The sequence below is a fragment of the Rhinoraja longicauda genome, chromosome 18, assembly GCF_053455715.1.
Source record: "Rhinoraja longicauda isolate Sanriku21f chromosome 18, sRhiLon1.1, whole genome shotgun sequence".
NCBI classification, from domain to species: domain Eukaryota; kingdom Metazoa; phylum Chordata; class Chondrichthyes; order Rajiformes; family Arhynchobatidae; genus Rhinoraja; species Rhinoraja longicauda.
Window position 1 is genome coordinate 31279920 of NC_135970.1, and position 20381 is coordinate 31300300.

Here is a 20381-nt window from a genome sequence, read left to right on the forward strand (position 1 = left end):
ATATGACAGTCCCGCCATCCCAGGGATCAATCTCGTGATCCTACGCTGCACTGCCTCAATTACAAGGATGTCCTTCCTCAAATTAGGAGACCAAAACTGTACACAATACTCCAGATGTGGTCTCACCAGGCCCCTATACAACTGCAGAAGAACGTCTTTACTTCTATACTGAATTCCTCTCGTTATGAAGGCCAACATGCCATTAGCTTTCTTCACTGCCTGCTGTACCTGCATGCCATCTTTCAGTGACTGGTGTACAAGGAATCCCAGGTCTCGCTGCACTTCCCCCTTACCTGACATCATTGATATAATAATCTGCTTTCTTGTTTTTGCCGCCAAAGTGGATAACCTCACATTTATCTACATTATACTGCATCTGCCATGCATCTGCCCACTCACTCAACCTGTCCAGGTTACCCTGCAACCTCCTAACAGCCTCTTCCCAGTTCACACTGCCACCCAGCTTTGTGTGTTGCTAGTGTTACTTCTAATTCCTTCATCCAAATCATTAATATATATGGTAAATAGTTGCGGCCCCAACACATAGCCTTGCGGCACTCCACTCGCCACTGCCTACCATTCTGAAAAGGACCTGTTTACTCCTACTCTTTGCTTCCTGTCTGCCAATCAATTCTCTATCCATGTCAACACCCTACCCCAATACCTTGTGCTCTAATTTTGCTCACCAAACACCCGTGTGGAACCTTATCAAAGGCTTTCTGAAAGTCTAGATACACTACATCCACTGGCTCCTCTTCATCCGTTTTACTTGTCACATCCTCAAAAAATTCCAGAAGATTAGTCAAGCATGATTTCCCTTTCATAAATCCATGCTAACTTGGACTTAACCTTTTACTGCTATCCAAATCCACCGCTATTACCTCTTTAATAATTGACTCCAGCATCTTCCCCGCCACTGATGTCAGGCTAACTGGTCTGTAATTCCCCGATTTCTCTCTCACTCCTTTCTTGAAAAGTGGGATAACATTAGCTATCCTCCAATCCACAGGAACTGATCCTGAATTTATTGAACATTGGAAAATGATCACCAATGCGTCCACTATTTCTAGAGCCACCTTCCTGAGTACCCTGGGATGCAGACCATCAGGCCCTGGGGATTTATCAACCTTCAGTCCCATCAGTCTACCCAATACTATTTCTCGCCTAATGCAAATTTCTTTCAGTTCCTCTATCCCCCCCTAGATCCTCTGTCCTCTAGTACATCTGGGAGATTGTTTGTGTCTTCCTTAGTGAAGACAGATCCGAAGTACCTGTTCAATTCTTCTGCCACCTTCCATAGATATGAATTCATACTTGAGATTATTGAGGTATACACAAAATGCTGGAGTAACTCAGCGGGTCAGGCAGCATCTCTGGAGAGAAGGAATGGGTGACGTTTTGGGTCGAAACCCTTCTTCAGACTGATGTCTTGAGATTATTAAGAATGTCTCTGGAGGATTGAAGTAAACAGCCTGTTCCCTGTAATGAATGCAGTTAAAATGTAGGAAGCCTGTCTCCTGCAGAACAAATGACCAAATTTGGAGTTTAATTGTCCACATATCCACTGTCTTTATGGCTTGTACTGGATTTAGAATTCCAAAATAGGTTTGTTTTATTCTTTTAGCCAATTGTTTGCAATAACACAAACATTTTGCCAAAATCATAGATAGACACAAGGAACTACAGATGCTGGAGAAAGGTCCCGACCAAACGGCACCCATCAGTCTCCTAGAGATGCTGCCGGAGTCGCTGAGTTACCCCAGCACTTTGTATCTCCTTCCCCCCCTCGGCTAAAATCGCGTCTGATTGAAGGTAAAAAAACATAGAAACATAGAAATTAGGTGCAGGAGTAGGCCACTAGTCATTGCCTGCCATTCCGAAAAGGACCCGTTTATTCCTACTCTTTGCTTCCTGTCCGCCAACCAATTTTCTATCCATCTCAAAACTGAACCCTCAATACCGTGTGCTTTAAGTTTGTACACCAATCTCCTATGTGGGACCTTGTCGAAGGCCTTCTGAAAGTCTTTCTAGGGCGGCACGGTAGCGCAGCTGTAGAGTTGCTGCTTTACAGCGAATGCAGCGCCGGAGAATCAGGTTCGATCCTGACTACGGGTGCTGTACTGTAAGGAGTTTGTACGTTCTCCCCGTGACCTGCGTGCGTTTTCTCCAGGATCTTCGGTTTCCTCCCAAACTCCAAAGACGTACAGGTATGTAGGTTAATTGGCTGGGTAAATGTAAAAATTGTCCCTAGTGGGTGTAGGATAGTGTTAATGTGCGGGGATCGCTGGGCGGCACGGACTTGGTGGGCCGAAAGGGCCTGTTTCCGGCTGTATATATATGATATGATATGATATGATAAGTCCAGATATAACACATCGACTGGTTCTCCCTTATCCACTCTACTAGTTACATCCTCGAAAAATTCTATAAGATTCGTCAGACATGATTTGCCTTTGGTAAATCCATGCTGACTTTGTCCGATGATTTCACCACTTTCCAAATGTGATGCTATCACATCTTTAATAACTGACTCTAGCATTTTCCCCACTACCGATGTTAGGCTAACTGGTCTATAATTCCCCGTTTTCTCTCTCCCTCCCTTTTTAAAAAGGTAGCTTGAACAATATTGATGCCTATGGGAAGGTTTGTGGGAATAGAAATCTTGAAGTAGAGACTGAAATGAGGAAGGATGTAATTTGGCTTATCTTGTCTGTGCCAGTTGAAAAAGAGCTACTAGGGTTGTAGCCCTGCAGGTCATAGCTTTACAAATGTATGTCCAACTGCTTTTTAAATGTGATCGGAGCTTTGGTTTCCATGTCACTTTCTGTTTGGGTTCCACCACCCTTGGATGGGTTAAAAAAGAGATTCCTCATCTCTTTAATGCTTCTATCATTTATTTTTAAGTCTATGTCCTCTGGTTTTAGAAAAGAGAAATCGGTTCCCTCTCTTTGTAGACCATCATAGGAAAGAATGGATAGACAATTAGCAAAACTTATATGTTTTGGCATTTTTGCAAATCTCTCCTGTTCTTCTCGCCTTTTTTCCATTGTGAGATTGGAAATGATGTGACTCGAAGTAATGTAAGACTAGAAGCTGTTGTGTAAGTAGAGCGGTACATACACAAAGTGCTGGAGTAACTCAGCGGATCAGCCCGCATCTCTGGAGAAAAAGGATGGGTGACGTTTTGGGTCGGGACACTTCATCAGACCTGAATCTGAAGAAGGGTCCTGCCCTGAAACGTCACTCATCCTTTTTCTCCAGAGATGCTGCCTGACCTGCTGAGTTACTCCTGCACTTTGATCCATCTTCAGTGTTTACCAGCATCTGTCGTTCCTTTCTACACTTAGTGTGGTATACATTTTTAGCTTAACCACCTTGCTCTTGTACTATATGCCTCAGTGAGTAAAGGAAAGCAATTTGTGTCTTTATAACCATACCTGCCCTGGTACTTCTATATGTGAGCTATGAACATACTCTAATGAACATACTCTGTTTCTCCTTGCCTCTCCTCCTTCCATTTATTGTGTATTTCCTCAGCTGGCAGTGAATTTTCACTGTGATACCTCCCTCTGTTCCTGTCTCTTTATTTGCAGTCTGAAATTTTGGGCGAAGATAGGTGAGGGAGTTGGTTTATTTCCTTGCTTTTTTTACTTGACTTTAGAGATATAGTGTGGAAAGAGGTCCTTTGGCCCACCGAATGTGCTGACCAATGATCACCCTCTACACTAGCACTATCCTACATACAAGGAGCAATTTACATTTTACAGGAGCCAGTTAACCTACAAACATGCACATCTTTGGAGTGTGGGAAGAAACCGACACGGTTTCCCACATGGAGTAAACCCACATGGTCACAGGTATAAACTCCGTACTGACAGCACCCGTAATCAGGATCGGACCCGGATCTCTGGTGCTGTAAGGCAGCAACTGTACCGCTGCACCACTGCGTGCCACCCTATACAATATTCATATATGATATATTTGTTCAATTGGTTGTTGGGGAGTTTTTCATGGGCCTTGGTTAATTATAATTGGAGAGCAGGACTGGGATTTGCGACTGATTTTTTTTTACCTTGTTAATATGTACCTGTAATTTTGAAAGGGGAGATAAGAAAAATGTGCCACATGTGCAGTTTATTTCAGGAGCAGATCTTGAACTGTGGCTGCACAAATATGCTGTTTTTGGCTGGTGCAGGTGGTTGCATCAGGTGGGGGTTGATGTATGTTTTCAGTGTGAACACATAGGACTTCAGTAATTCTGTAAATAAAATATAAAATTATTGCAATATCCTTTTTACTACGTAAGTATCCATCATATGAGGCAACTGCTCATGGGCGGCACGGTAGCGCAGCGGTAGAGTTGCTGCTTTACAGCGAATGCAGCGCCGGAGACTCAGGTTCGATCCTGACTACGGGTGCTGCACTGTAAGGAGTTTGTACGTTCTCCCCGTGACCTGCGTGGGTTTTCTCCGAGATCTTCGGTTTCCTCCCACACTCCAAAGACGTACAGGTATGTAGGTTAATTGGCTGGGTAAATGTAAAAATTGTCCCTAGTGGGTGTAGGATAGTGTTAATATACGGGGATCGCTGGGCGGCACGGACTTGGAGGGCCGAAAGGGCCTGTTTCCGGCTGTATGTATATGATATGATATGATATGAAGGATTATCTTTGGTGCGATTGCTGAATATTTGATAAATTGAGTCGTTTTCCATTAATTAGCCTGCGGAATATTTCATCTAACCACACAATAAATATGTTTTCCCAAGTCGTGTGTCTATTTTTAGGTACTTTGGTGTATTAAAATATGTGTGGCAAGGTGATTTCCCCTCTGGCTGTTTCCGTACCACTATGCACAAATTTTGCATATATTGCTCGTGTATTCGTGTGTCAGTGTAGTGTCAGAGATGTGCTGTCCTGTGGACACTATGTTTTAGGAGAAATATCGAACCAAGCTACATAAAATGATCCCATAATATTAAAGACTAAATGAGTTTCATCCAAGGTCCTTGCCAAATGTTATCCCTCAAAACATGTCAGAAGGATTGTTGTTCGTAAGGCTCATTTGACATGATTTCTGCCTATCGCACACATCCCCTCTGCACTATCCATTCCGTCTGCCATCTTCTCTACTATTTAAAATTAGCAATAGACGATAGGTGCAGGAGTATGCCATTTGGCCATTTGAGCCAGCACCGCCATTCAATGTGATCATGGCTGATCATTCTCAATCAGTACCCCGTTCCTGCCTTCTCCCCATACCCCCTGACTCCGCTATCCTTAAGAGCTCTATGTAGCTCTCTCTTGTATGCATTCAGAGAATTGGCCGCCACTGCCTTCTGAGACAGAGAATACCGTTACCTAATGAAACATTAACTCAATTTATCTTTCCATATATGCTGCCTAGCCTGCTGAGTTTGTTTCGGATCTCCAGCATCAGCAATTCTTTTGGTTTTCATTAACTTTGAGCACATTGTCTGCCTTATAAAGCTTTAGCCCTTCGGGGGTAGTTAATTGACTGTAAAAGACTTGAGTTCTGAAACATGCTCTGTAAAGGATTGTGCATTGTGCCCATGTAGAAAGTACTCCTTTCATAACAGCACTGCATGGGATATTTTAGCTCATTTTCATTTTAACATTTAACAAAATTATTTGTTCTTTTAAATTTCATCATGTGTTAATAAGGCAATCACGGAACTGAATGTAAAACAAGGGTAGTATTTTGAGAACCTATATAGTTCTTTGAAGTGTTAGTTGTGGGGTCATGAATTCACTGGTATTTCTGCCTGCAAAGCAACCACAGCATTTTAAATGCATTTGTACATGGTTAGTACATAGAAGCCTCTGTACAAAGTTCATGTTTTCTGTCATTACCACTTTGCTTCTAATTAATCCTTGTTCATTTTGAATATGGTTCATAGATTGGTTCAAAAATTCAGGATAGCTTTGCACTGTGGAATCCTATTTTGAAACCGTTGAAAGTTCAAATTGCACCAAATAGATTTATGGTTGCATGAGATTCAACTTGTTCTATAATTGTGGGACGCACCCCAGTGCTTTTGCACAGGGCTTACAGCTGCTATTCTTCTCAAGAATGTTTAAAATAGCAACAAAGTAATCTATGCAAAACCTTCATCCACCTTGGATTTGTAGTAGATCCATTACCTCCCACTGTCTACATCTATTTTAAAGTGAGCAAGATAAAAGATGCCTACAATTTCAGATATTTTCAGTTTAATGCGGATGAAACCTGAAATATGCAAAATTATTCCAATATAGGTCTTAGATAATATTTCTCCCGAGGTCCTTATCTTATTTAAATGTTTTTGAAAGTGTAAGATAACGATATCAGAGCTGACTTGAGGCTAAGAATTTACTTTTGTATATTTTGATGGTGACTAATTTGTTGATAGAACCTGGAAAAGTGCAGCTATGCCTGTGCTGAGCATGATGCCAAGATAACCTAGTATCATCTGCAGATGATCCATATTTCTTCATTACCTACAAATTAATGTACCTGTCTCAAAGCCTCTTAAACGCCACTATCGTATCTGTCTCTCCGCCGCCACCCAGGTCACCGCATTCCAGGCACTATCCACCCTCTTTTTTCTAAACTTGCTCTGCATATCTGCTTTAAAGTTTGCCCCTTTCGCCTTAAAACAGTGCTGTCTAGTATTTGATGCATGATTTTTATGCAACAAACGATAAACCCATTGGCAACGTGCTCAGTTCAGGAAGATTTAAAAACAATTATAACCCTTCTTAGCACTCAAACACAATATTCCGAGCAAATTTATTCTTCTTGTGTGAACTGCAACCCCAGGCCTTCAGTCACAGTATATAGGCACCTTGTGTTTTGCACAGGGGTTACACGCTTGATAATCAAAGTGCATAAATCAAACACATTCCATGCACCACATGCAACTATGCTGCCATAAGGTACCTGGCATAAGTTTGAGCTCGTTATTCCGAAAATAGGAGCATGTGAATTAAACTTCGGAAGTAATTAGACAAGCGTGTAAATCTAAATATGCAAAAAATATGAGGTATCTCCATAAGTATCTTTACATTGTTGGGTGGTATCAGAGAAAGAAGTACTGTAAGACAGCAGATAACATCATTGCTAATGACACATAAAGCAAAATTACATGTTACATAGACTGAAACAGTTCTTCACATCTGCAGAGCACACCAGAATTAAATAGAAAAAATGTTCCTGTTATCTGGTTAAATCCAAAATGCAAATTAGTTTATTACAGTGTCTGAAAGTATAATATATTTGTGTAACGATGTAAACCCACAAATAGCTTTTTTGAACTCTGGTGGAATCCCCAGGGCAGTATGAAGGATACCTTTTATTCAAATTTAACGTCAGCAATTTAAAATTTCCAAATGCTTGTGTCTAATCAAAGGCTGGCTGCCAATGGAATTACTGTTTTATTTTGATAAGAGGTCAAACATTAGAGACACTTGACAATTAACAGGAAAAAAAGGAAAATAGAATTATTTTGTCACATTAATCCGACACTAATCCCATTTTGTTGTTAGTATATTTCTATCAATTTCCCCCAGATTCTACTTACGCCCTTTAATTCTTAATCAAATCTTTTAGAATTATTTACCCTGTCTGAGGGAAATTTTTCTTACTCTCCTAATTTCCTCCTCAAGTATACGCCTTCTTCCTTTCTTCTCAAAGGACTCACTTAATCCTACCTGCCTCACGCATTGACACATGCCTCATCCTCCCTGACCAGACCCTGAATATCTATGACAGTTTCCCCATTACAGATGCTCCAAGGCAATCCATGTGGCCTGCCATTATAGGAGCTGCAGCAGGGCACACTTCTCACAAGTGTGGTCACCAGGAAAACTGGAACTGTTCCTGAGTGTTAGTTTAGTTTAGAGATACAGTGTGGAACAGGTCCTATGGCCCACCGAGTCCACGGCGACCAGCGATCCCTGCCAACTAACACACGCTACACAATAGGGACCATTTAACCATTTTTACCAAAGCCAATTAACCTACAAACCTGCACGTCTTTGGAGTGTGGAAAGAAACCGGAGCACCTGGAGAAATCCCACGTGGTCACGGGGAAAACATACAAACTCCATACAGACAGCAACCATAGTCAGGATTGAACCCTGGTTTCTGGCGCTGTAAGGCAGAAACACCACCGCTGCGTCACTGTTCCGCCCTGTTGGCTGGGAAAGATGTGCTGATGTCACATCTGTTGAACTAATAGGACTGTTGAACTAATAGACAACTAGGGTGGGGAGAGGGAAGGAATGCATGGGTTACGTGAAATGAGAGAAATCAACGTTCATACCGCTGGGTTGTAAGCTGCCCAAGCAAAATGTGAGGAGGTGCTGTTCCTCTGATTTATGTGTTGCCTCTCTCTGACAGTGGAGGAGGCTCTGGACAGAAAGGTCAGTATGGGAAGGGGAGTTAAAATGTTTGGCAACCAGGAGATTGCGCAGGCAAAGCTGAACGTTTCAGTGAAACGGTCGCCAAGTCTGCAATTGGTCTCGCCGATATAGGAGCCAACAAAGGGAGCACTGGATACTGTAGATGATGTTGGGGGAGATGCAAGTAAACCTCTGCCTCACCTGAAAGGACTGTTGGTGTGCCTGGATAAAGTCGAGGGAGGAGTTATAAGGTCATTGGAGCTTGAACCTGGATCTTTATAGCGGAGGGGTTGCAGCATCAGTGCTGTCTCACCCAGCGTGTCACTTGCTGCCATGTTCACAGTCTCCATTCCAAAACGCAAACTTTGTATCATTTAATACAACTTCATTTGCCTCGTGTGTAGTATCCAAAATGCAAATATCATGGGCTGAGTGCCACAGCCTATTGACATCTTGAAATCCAATCAAAATCCATGCAGACACCATATCTGATGTCTGTGTAATAAGTTTAATACCTTGTACACAGGAGATGTCCAACCTTTGCCTTGGAGAAATGTGTCACAGCTAGTGATGAGTGAACAAGTAACATCGATTACATGTCAGAACTAACCCCTTGGGTGCAATCCTGCTTCACAAAATACAAGCACCTGAACATAGCTCTGATAACGAGGGGATATTGTGCACAGAAATAATCTTGATTCATTGTCTTCAGTTTTTTTGATTGACAGATGCAGCTTGGAAACAGGCCCTTTGGCCCATCGAGTCCATACCAACCATTGATCACCTGTTTACACTCGTTCTATGTTATTCCACTTTTGCATTTACTCCGTAAACATCAGGGGCAATTTACAGAGGCCAATTAATCTACAAATGTTCTCCAGAGTTACTCCTGCGCTTTGTGTCATTTTGTTGTAAATCAGCATCTACAGTTCCTTATTTTTACGTGCTATTTAAGATGCTGTGTTCACCCTCAGTTTGAGCTGGAGGTGATTTGAGGAAAGAGAGTTCTTTCAGTGATTACTGACCAAAACCACATCAATGAAAAAACATTTCTGCCAAAGATTTATTCATTCAGTTTACACAAAGAATGAGTATCTGTGCCCATGGTAACGTAGTAAAAAACCAGCTCTTTGAAAAATGAGGAAGGAACGCAAGAAAAAATATGTTGAAATGTTTAATAAAAAGGTTTTGAGATTTCCAGTGGCAAAGATAAATAGTCTAGTTTACAGCACAAGCATGCTCAGGTTAGCCTTTATTTGAGAATTGTTCACTTAATAAGATAGCATTGATAATCTCTGAGGAAACTAGCTAAAAAAAATGACTTCCACAAGTCCAAACATAACAAGAAAGCTCAGTGTACTATTTCTGCATGTAACTAGAGATGAAAGTACACAATGCATGATGCACAAAATCTTTAAAATTGAACTATCAAACAATGCAGGATTTTTACGATGACAACCAAGGAGGGCCTTTGGCTAAATCCAAATTCATACACAACTTCTTCAGTTCCTTCAAAGATTTCAGCCTGAGGTCACCTCAGTTTGCTTTCACAAAAATTAGTTACAATGCAATTTGTCTACTAGTCCATAGTCCAACTCAACCTTGAGTTGAGACCCTTCTTCAGACCAAAATGTCGCCTATCTATGCTCACTAGGGATGCTGCCTGGTGAACTACTGCTGTTACTCTAGGACTCGGTGTCTTTTTAATCCTAAATAATATCGTGATTTGAAGTCAATGATATGCAATTTTTTCCCATGATTATCCGTCAACGTTGATTGCCCTTCTCACCTATGCCAAAAATTTTAGACCATAAGACTTGGGAGCAGAATTAGGCCATTCAGCCCATCGAGTCTACTCCGCCATTCAATTATGGCTGATCTATTTTTCTCTCTCAACCCCTTTTTCCTGCCTTCTCCCCATAATCTTTGATGCCCTTATGAAAGAAAAACCTATCAATCTCTGCCTTAATAAATGCACATTTTCTTGACCTCCTCAGCCAACTGTGGCAATGAATTCTACAGATTTGCCACCCTCTGGCTAAAACCACCCCCCTCTGACCTGGAGTCTTGCTATTTTTCACAAATTCCTGTTATAAGAAATTGTATCTAAGGCACGCCTTGTATTTCAAAACTCATTGCAAGCTCATTGTAAATTGTTTATGTGGTGCAGTAACTGCTGTTGCTTGGTGAAATCTTGCAATGGTCTTTGCACAACTAAGTTCCAGAACTAGTAAATAAAAACATCGTGAGCTAATTTGTTTCTGGTGGTAAATATTGTAAAATGGATTGTGTTGTTAAATGTGCAACTTGGAGGAATTTGATTTTGTCCTCTGCTAAATTTGAATAGTCAATTGAACGGGGCAATAGAGCAATTTTTCCCGACTCTGAATTATTTCTGTTGCGTCATATCTCTGACTAATGTTTGCTAAATCAGCAGAGATTGGGAAATGAACCCTGGTCTGCCTGTCTTTGTCTCTTAGTGTACATAGAACAGTACAGCACTGGAACAAGACCTCCGGCCCACAATGTCAGTGTCGAACCAAATGCCGTTAAACTAATATTCTCTGTCTACATGTGATCCATATCCCTCCATTCCCTGCATATCCATGTGCCTATCTAACTTCTCTTGGTACCATTATCGTATCAGCCTTCACCACCACCAATGGCAGCACGTTCGAGACACCTACCACTCCCAGTGTAAAAAGAACTTGTGCCACACAACCATCTTTTAAATTTTGTCTCTCGCCTTAAAACTATGCCCTCAGGTCTTTGATACCAACCTGGGGGAAAAAAGCTTCTAACTGTCTACCCTATTTAAGTGTATAATTTTATAAATCTTCAATCTCGCAGCCTTGATGCTCCAGAGAACAATCCAAACAAGCTATAAGCATCTGGAACAACTGTTTTACTTGCATTTCTATAGATATTACAGGTGTCATTTTTTCCTCCAAAGGTTTGAGTGGACAAATTACACATGATATATTTTGTTCTTTGTTCAACAGAAGCGTTACAGCTTGTCAGTGAAACCTCCAAAGAAGAGCCAACAAACAAAAATAGTTCCATCTTCAGCAGTGCAGGCCTTTCTCAAACGCAAGGAGCAGGAGGGGAAGAAAAAAGGTACAGCAGTTAAAAAGAATGTTGATGTACAGTTTTGTGAGATGTTCTCGCTTTCTTTTACAGTTTTTGTCTGCATGAATTTTTGGACCTGAAATGTGTAATAGAGGGTACAAGTAACAACGCCTTGAATGCTGTCTCAGTGATAGATGGATACAACTCCCCTCCTCTGTATCTAGTAAACACTTGCCAGGCTTTGTCCTGTCCCCACCTCTCTTTCAGCTTTCTCTCCCCCCGCCACTTAAAGTCTGAAGAAAGGTCCCGAACCAAAACATCACCTATCCACGTTCTCCAGAGATGCTGCCAAACCCACCAAGTTACTCAGACACTTTGTGTCTTTTTTTGTCGTTTTTTTTTTTGGTAGTCATCTGCAGTTCCTTTGTCCCAAATACATTATTTATCTTCTGATCAGTTTATATTCAATTGTTAATTTACTTCGTCCCTAATAACACATTTTAGAAATTTCCTCAGATGCCATGATGGGTCTAATTTCCTTATAGGGGAAGTTATTAGAATCTATTATTAGGGAACAAGTAAATGAGCAATTGAATATAATCATCACTAGGTAAATATTATGTTTGGGGACAAAGGAAATGAAGATACTAGTTAAGAGCTGGGACCCCACTTCAGACAGATTGTAGTAGGGGGGAGAAAGTTGGAAGAGGGGACTGGTGGAGGCAGGTACACCCACAAGATTGAATAAATATCTAGACAAGCCCAAAGTATAGAACACTACAGATCGCATGCTGGTCAGTGGAATTGTAATAGTTAGATACTTGATGGTGAGCATCGATATGGTGAGTCAAAGGCCAGTTTCTGTGCTGTCTGACTCTGATAAATGTTTTAGAACTAATGGATTTAGATTTAGGCCGAGTGAGGTGGAGGACATTTGTCAATGGCCTATGCTCCGGAGAGGAGTAAAGGGCTTAAGAAGTAAGAAGAAGAAGGATTTAGATTTAGAGAGATACAGCACGGAAGCGGGCACTTCAGTCCCCCGAGTCCGTGCCGACCAGTAATCTCGCCGTACACTAGCACTATTCTACGCACTAGCGACAACTTACAGAAACCAATTAACCTACAAATCTGCACGTCTTTGGGATGTTGGAGGAAAGCAGGGCACCCGGAGAAAACCCACGAGGTCACAGGAAGAACGTACACACTCCATAGAGGCAGCAGTCAGGATCGAACCCGGGTCTCTGGCGCTTTAAGGCAGCAACTCTACTGCTGCACACTGTGCCGCCTTGTGTTGTTTTGTAAATGATTGACTGAGCTTTCCACCAGCACCTCCTTAAAGTTTCTCAAATATAGAAACACAAGGAACTGCATGTTGCTTTACAAAAAAAAGACACAAAGTGCTGGAGTAATTCAGTTAATCAGGCAGCATCTCTGGTGATGGACACAAACTGCTGGAGTAACTCAGCGGGCCAGGCAGCATCTCTGGAGAAAAGGAATAGGTGACGTTTCGGGACGAGACTCTTCAGACAGAGTCAGGGGAGAGAGAAACTCAAGAGGTCTGATGAAAAGGTAGAGCCAACACCGATTACCAAGGAAACTTGGAGCCAATCGAGGCCCTTCTTAAGATTAAAGCAGGATCCTGAACCGAACACAAAAATCACAATCCATGTCCTCCAGAGATGCTGCCTGACCACTGAATTACTCCAGCACTTTGTGTCTTTTGTTTTGTTTCTTGATCATAGTTGGGGAGATCGTCCATGTTCTTGGTTAGATGGACAAAAAAACGCTTCTCTGTTACACCATCAGAGTTTCATTGTATTTGCGCCTAACTTGTATATTTAATCTTCTTCTATCGTGTAGATTTAGAACAGCAGCGGCGGAAAGAGGTACTACTAGCAAAACGAGTTGCACTAAAGCATGATCGTAAAGCCAGAGCCATGGCGACTCGGACTAAAGACAATTTCCAAGGTTACAATGGTATTCCCATGGAGCAGAAAGGCAAAAGAAGAACTTCTGATGATGAGGGAAAGGAGCCAAGAATGGATGACAGCAGTGAGGAGTACTATGATAGGGAGCAGGTGGAGGATGAAATGTCAGAAGCTGCAGACTCTGACGGTTCAGAAGAATTTATCGAGCAATTGGATGAGATATCGGATAAACAGCATTACAGAAAGCCTGAGGTTGCATTTAAACAGCTGAAACGTCAGCATCGAGAGCCCGAGAAACCAATGAAGCTGCCCAAGAGAGCGTATAAAGAGCCAGATATAGTGACAAAAGTGCCAGAACAAGCTTATAAAAAGGCAAGTAAGTCCCAAGTTCCAAAGAAACCACCCATGAACTTCACTGATCTCCTGAAGCTGGCTGAAAAGAAACAGTTTGAGCCAGTAGAGCTTAAACCCGTTAAAAAAGTGGATGAGAAGCTACATACTGCAGAGGAACTGAAAGAACTTGAGTTTCTAGAGCGCAAACGGCAAAAGCAGAACGACAGAATGAAGTCTGAGAAGCTGGTCACATTTTCGCAACCAGTCAGCTCGTCAAAGAAAGAACCGTCAGTTAAAGGCAGTAAAAGCACAAACTTGGCACAAGGAGAGAAAAGTACTGTATCCAGAGACAATAACTCGGTGTCTGTCCACAATATTAGCAAAAATCCAAAAACTTCATCTGGTGAAAGATTACCATCTTCAGCATCTCACAAGGCACCCACACAAGAGAAGTCCAGATTAGGCAGTGGCCGTCCCACCTCCAAAACGTCTGGAAAAACTGCAGTAAAAGTCTCAGCCACATCTGTAAATAGCTCCCAAGTACCAAGCAAAGGATTAAAACCTGGATCGAATGGAAGCCACTCTGCATTGTCTTCAAAACACACCCAAAAAAAAATCAGTAGACCCACGTCAACTGCGAAAGCTGACAATGTTTCCACAAGACACGAAAGGACAGAGTCTTCAAATACTTCGCACCCCAGAAGTGCAAGTAGTTCAGGTCCTGAACGACCCAAAGCTTCCTGTGGCTTTAGCCAAAAGCAAGCAAGCAATGCAAGCCACTTGGCCCAACCGCAATCGAGCAACTCAGGCCACTCTCGGGCCAGCAGTGCAAGTAATTGCAAGCCTTCTCATGCAGGAGCCTCCGACTCCACACGGCTGAAAGAAAAGAGCAGCTTGGGCACCCCAAAGCGTAATCCTGGGGCTCTGCAATCAAAGAGCACTAATGCCCCAGGATCGATACGACCGAGCAATACGGGATCGATGAGACCTGATAATACTTTGCCTGTGCCCACGCGACATGGGAGCACTCCAAATTCTGGGGTGGCACGACCTGGAGAATTGAAGCCCAAATGTACTGTGGTATCAGAGACTATATCATCAAAGAACTTTTCTTCAAGGCCCAGCAACGGACAGGTTATCAATAGGAGACCACCACCACCACCACCACCACCAGGGTACAGACCAATGATGCGCCCACCAGGTATGAGATAAAAACCATGTAATTGTAAATTTTAAAGATGTGTTTTACGTATTTTATTGCGTCGAAGGTGGAAAACAAGAGCCTGTGAGTCAAGATTCAAGAGATTCAAGATAGCTTTATTTGTCGAAATTCAGTCACCCACAGTCCAACAATAAAACATTAAATTAGGCAGATTACACAATAAAGCATTAAAATAGGCAAATTACACAACCCCAAAAACACACAAAAAAAAAGAAACATCCATCACAGTGAGTCTCCTCCAGTCCTCTCCTCACTGTGATGGAAGGCCACAAAGTCTTTTCCCTTCCCCTGCCGTCTTCTCCCGCAGTCAGGTGTTGTGGCTGCAGGCCGCACCGGACGGTGAAAGGTCCGCAGCGGGCCGACCCAAGCCCCGCGATCCGGGGCGGGCGAACACGCTGTCGCTGCCGCTGCTGCTGCACGTCGGGGCGGTCGTGGCTCCCGACATTGAAGCCCCCGCCCAGCAGAGAGAAATCCCGCGGCCTATTTTAGGCCGCGCCGGACGGTGAAATGTCCGCGACCCAAGCCCTGCGATCCGGGGCGGGCGAACACGCTGCCGCTGCCGGAGCTCCCGATGTCGGCATCCACGCGGCCCGAGCCTAAGGCGAGTCGCAGCCGCTCCCGCAGCCTCCGAGGACAGCCGGCTCCGCTGATGGTAAGTCCGATCCGCGGGCTCTGCGAACCAGAACCCTGGAGGCCGCCAGCTCCAGGAGTTGGGCCGATGGTAAGCCGCAGCAGGAACGGAGACACCACCCAGAAAACAAAGGTCGTGTCTCCGTTCGGAAGGGACACATATTTACAATTTTACAGTTCCCCCCCTCCCCCCCACACCCACACATAGTACACAAACACAAAAACACGACATCACATCGACAATTAAGACACAAAAAAACAACAAAACACAAAGACAAATGGACCGCAGGTAAGCCGCAGCTGCTATGGCAGCGCCGCCATTTTGGTACTGTCCCACACTGTCTTTACAAGCATGTTGCCAGAACCCGTGGGCCTGAGGTATAGGGAGAGGTTGAGTAGACTAGGACTGTATTCCTTGGATCGCAGGAGGATGAGGGGTGATTTTATAGAGGTGTACAAAATCCTGAGAGGAATAGGTCAGGTAGACGCACAGTCTCTTGCCCAGAGAAGATGAATTGGGAACCAGAGGATATGGGTTTGTGAGGGGGAAAAGATTTAATAGGAATCTGAGTGGTAACTTTTTCACACAAACAATGGGGGGGAGTATGGAACGAGGAGCTGGAGGAGGTAGTTAAGGCAGGTACTATTGCAACATTTAGACAGGTACATGGATAGGATAGGTTTAAAGGTGTATGGGCCAAAAGCAAGCAGATGGGACATGTTGGATGGCGTTGGGCCGAAGGGCCTATTTCCATGCTGTGAGACTATGATTAACCCCTCAGCCACATCAAGAACTTCTCTGATGGGTTTCGACCCAAAGCGTCACCTATCCATGTTCTCCAGAGATACTGCTTGACCTGCGGAGTTACTCCACTTTGTGTCCTTTGAAGAATCTGCCTGTTTAGATGAGAGGTGATCTCTGACCCACAATGTTAAATAAATAAAAACTCATAAGGTCCTGGACCTGAAACACTAACAGTATCTCTCTGTCTGACCTGCAATTCCCAGCTGTGGAGGAGGGCACAGGAAGTGGGGTGGGGGCCTCAATGGTGTGCATAATTGAGGAGCCTTGTGACTCTAAGTTCTTGTGTTTATGCCAGCAAAGCAATTCGTAGAATTATTGCATAAACAAAATTGATTTTCAATTACTTTAAAATTATCGTATTGACAATCCGAATTCTTTACCTTCAGCCTGAATAATATGCATATACTGAATGAGTACAACAGATTTATTCCACAGTGGGGTTCTTCCCGTGAGGATCTCCAGATACAATGTAGTGTCTGAAAAGATCTCCACTGGGGAGAGGGAAAGAACAACTTTTCCATGATTGTTTATTTTTTATACAGAAAGGAAAAAGGGGTGTAACAGATAAAATCAAGGACCAATTACAATTCTAATACAATTCCCATGGTTACAGAGAAAACAAAACCATTAACACAAGTCACAATCTTTCGGGGAAACGCATCAATTTACCTAGAGTGGATACAAAACTTTTCCTACTTTCACACGCACCCATATAAGGAGTTGTTATTGAAAAATAAACTTTTAATCTACCTTATACGAACAATCTCGCAGCTGCACGACCTTGCTCTAACTGTTTTAATACACAAACTAACACTATTAATTTAGTAATTTAAGAACAAAGAACACCTATACGCCTCTGTCTACTCCCTATCACTCCTAGAGGGACAAACACATTCCGTTCCTAATGATAACATTTCTGCCACAAGCATCCATCTTACTGCTTTCTACTGAAAATAAGCATTCATTTTATATTAGCTAAGACAACAACAAAAGAACCCATCTTCAACCATCTACAACAAAATATCAATATCTCTAATTAATATATCAGCTAATAGCATAGATTCTCAGTATCATTGAAGACCCTTGGACTATCTTTAATTGGACTTTACTGGACTTTAGTTTATTAGTTTATTGTCACCTGTACAGTGAAAAGCTTTTGTTGCATGCTAACCAATCAGCGGAAAGACAATACATGATTATAATCCAGCCATCCACAGTGCATCCCTTTATCCTGTATCTGTATACCGTGGACTGCTTGACTGTAATCACATATAGTCTTTCTGCTGACTGGATAGTACGCAACAACAGCTTTTCACGTTACCTCGATATACGTGACAATAAACTAAACTATTAAAGCCTCGTCGTGTAAGGTGATATCTTAATTTAATTTGGTCTCTCTTGTGTCAATCTCAGCCAAGTTGCCTTCAGCCATTATTCTCGTACTACAGTTTGGCTTACTGGTACAGCTGCTAAACTGCTCGTACAAGTCTTGGTTGAGAGATGTGTCGGAAGGAACAGTAAATGCTGGTTTACACCAAAGATAGACACTTCTTCTGAAGAAGGGTCTCAACCCGAAACATCACCCTTTACTTCTATCCAGAGCCTGTCCCGCTGAGTTATTCCAGCATTTTGTGTATATCTTGGTTGAGAGACTTAGATTAGGGTTAGATGCTATCTGCTGTTAAATAATATGCCAGGACTGTTAAATAAGAGAAATTAAGTCATGGACAGTCAGTATTGCGAGGGTGAACTGATACCTTTTGTCCTTTCATCTCAGGCCTTTGTACAGCCATCTGCCATTCAAAAAAATCTCTGCATCTGTATCCACCTATTACTTGCCAGACTTTGTCTTGCCCCCACCTCTCTTCCAGCTTTTTGCCCTCACCTGTACCCTCCCACTACAATCGGACTGAAGAAGGTTCCCGACCTGAAAAGTCGCAGCACAGTAGCACAGCGGTAGAATTGCTGCCTTATAGCGCCCAAAATCCAGGTTTGATCCTGGCCTCGGGTGTTGTCTGTATGGAGTTTGTACATTCTCTCTGTGACCTTGTGGGTTTTCTTTGGGTGCTCCAGTTTCCTCCCACACTCCAAAGGCGTACAGGCTTGTAGATTAATTGGTGTCGGTATAACTGTTTCCACGCTGTATCGCTGGTCTAAAGTCACGTATCCATGTTCTCCAGAGATGCTGCCTAACCTGAATTACTCCATCACTTTGTGTCTTTTTTTTTGTTGTAAACCAGCATCTGCAGTTCCTAGTGCCTCAATCTTTATTGCTCTATTGTGATTCTTGGCAACATTGAAATGTTACATCTGAAGACCTGGGAAATACTTATAATATCTTCACTGCAAAATGTCACTGACTCGAGAAATGCTGTATTCTCATGACTGAGTGGTAGTGTATGGTTTGTATTTGTTAATTGGCCATGAACGAATGGATTTGCAATATGGATTTGGGTTCTATGCCACAGGACATCCGACAAAGCCACCTGGTCCAATATCCTACAAACGAAGACTGGACGATGACGATGACGAGGACCACGACTCGGAAATGGATGATTTTATTGACGATGCTGGAGTATCACAAGATGAAATCTCAAAGCACATCAAGGAGATCTTTGGATATGACCGATCCAGGTAAGACAACTTTTCTTGTGGAGCAACTGACCTTGCTGGGCAGTGAGACTTAGCCTATCTTGTATAGAAAATCCAGACCGCTGAACTAAACCTTAAAAATGGACAGTCAGGGTGCTAATGGGAAGTTTTTTTTCCCACCCTCTACTTTCACTCCAAAGAAGGGTCCTTAAATGACCCGAACATCACTCATTCTTTTCCTCCGGAGAAGCTGCCCAATCCCCCGAGTTAATCCAGTACTTTGTTTCTGTCTTTGGTATGAACCAGCATCTGCAGTTCTTTGTTTCTATATTTTAACATGAGTTGTGAACCTGCTACTCTTTTGCAGTAAACTGAGTGAAATACCATTGAAAACTATAAAATTAATGTTCCTATTGATAGATTGTTGTTAAATCTATGAAGAGCATTTGAAAGCTCTGTGCCTTTACTCGCTGGAGTTTAGAAGGATGAGGGGGGGGATCTCATTGAAACCTACCAAATATTGAAAGGTCCAGGTGGAGAGGATGATTCCAGTAGTGGGAGTGTCCAGGACCAGAGGGCACAGTCTCCGAATAAAAGGGCGTACCTTTAGAATGGGGATGAGAAGGAATTTCTTTAGCCAGAGGGTGCTGAATCTGTGGAATTCATTGCCACAGACAGCTGCGAAGGCCATCATTTTTAAAGCGTAGATTATATGTCCTGATTAGTAAGGGTGGCAAAGGTTATGGGTCGAAGGAAAGAGAATGTGATTGAAAGGGAAAAGTAGATTAGTCACGATTGAATGGCAGAGCAGACTCAACGGCCTGAATGGCCTGATTCTGCTCCTGATATGGATCCAAGGCACATGGAAACTTTAGATAAAGATACAGTATCTACTCAAGAATAACCTTTCTCCACAAATACCCAAAGAATGCTTGTTTGGCTCCAAATCTGTGATGAGTTTGCACACACAGCCTGATAGCAGTGAGAATACTGCAATTAAACTGTGTCCCTGGGATACTACAAAGGAGAAAAGGTTTCCTGGTTGTTTCGTGGGGCCACCTGCTGGGAAGAATGTACAGACATCAACTGTCAGGATTTTGTCGGAAGACGCTATACTGGAATCTTGAGCAAAAAACGATGTGCTGAAAGAACTTGGTGGTTCAGCCAGCAGCATTGGAGGGAATGGACAGAAGGATCCCAACCCAAAACGATGGCTTTCCATTCCCTCCACAGGTGCTACCTGATCTGTTAACGTCCTCCAGCACTTTGTGTTTTACTCAAAATTTGGGCTGATGCTGATACCCATAATACTAGATTAACCTGTCTCAAGATAGAAGAGGTAAAGGGGAAGGGAGGGCGGAAGAAATTAAATGAGATATGGAAAATAGGAGAGATAAA

At 42.8% G+C, this 20381-nt stretch overlaps 1 protein-coding gene across 2 annotated transcripts in view; it reads left to right on the forward strand.

The window, feature by feature from the left end:
- spty2d1 (SPT2 chromatin protein domain containing 1) overlaps positions 1 to 20381 on the forward strand; it is a 44526-nt gene that overhangs the window by 3355 nt on the left and 20790 nt on the right. For both annotated transcript variants that reach the window (XR_013548440.1, XM_078415441.1), the window contains exons 2-4: positions 11407 to 11521; positions 13334 to 14935; positions 18860 to 19025. Coding sequence is in view for 1 of the 2 variants with exons in the window: in XM_078415441.1 (XP_078271567.1) it covers positions 11407 to 11521; positions 13334 to 14935; positions 18860 to 19025 (1883 nt within the window). In the remaining variant the exon portion in view is untranslated. The remainder of the gene's footprint in view (positions 1 to 11406; positions 11522 to 13333; positions 14936 to 18859; positions 19026 to 20381) is intronic.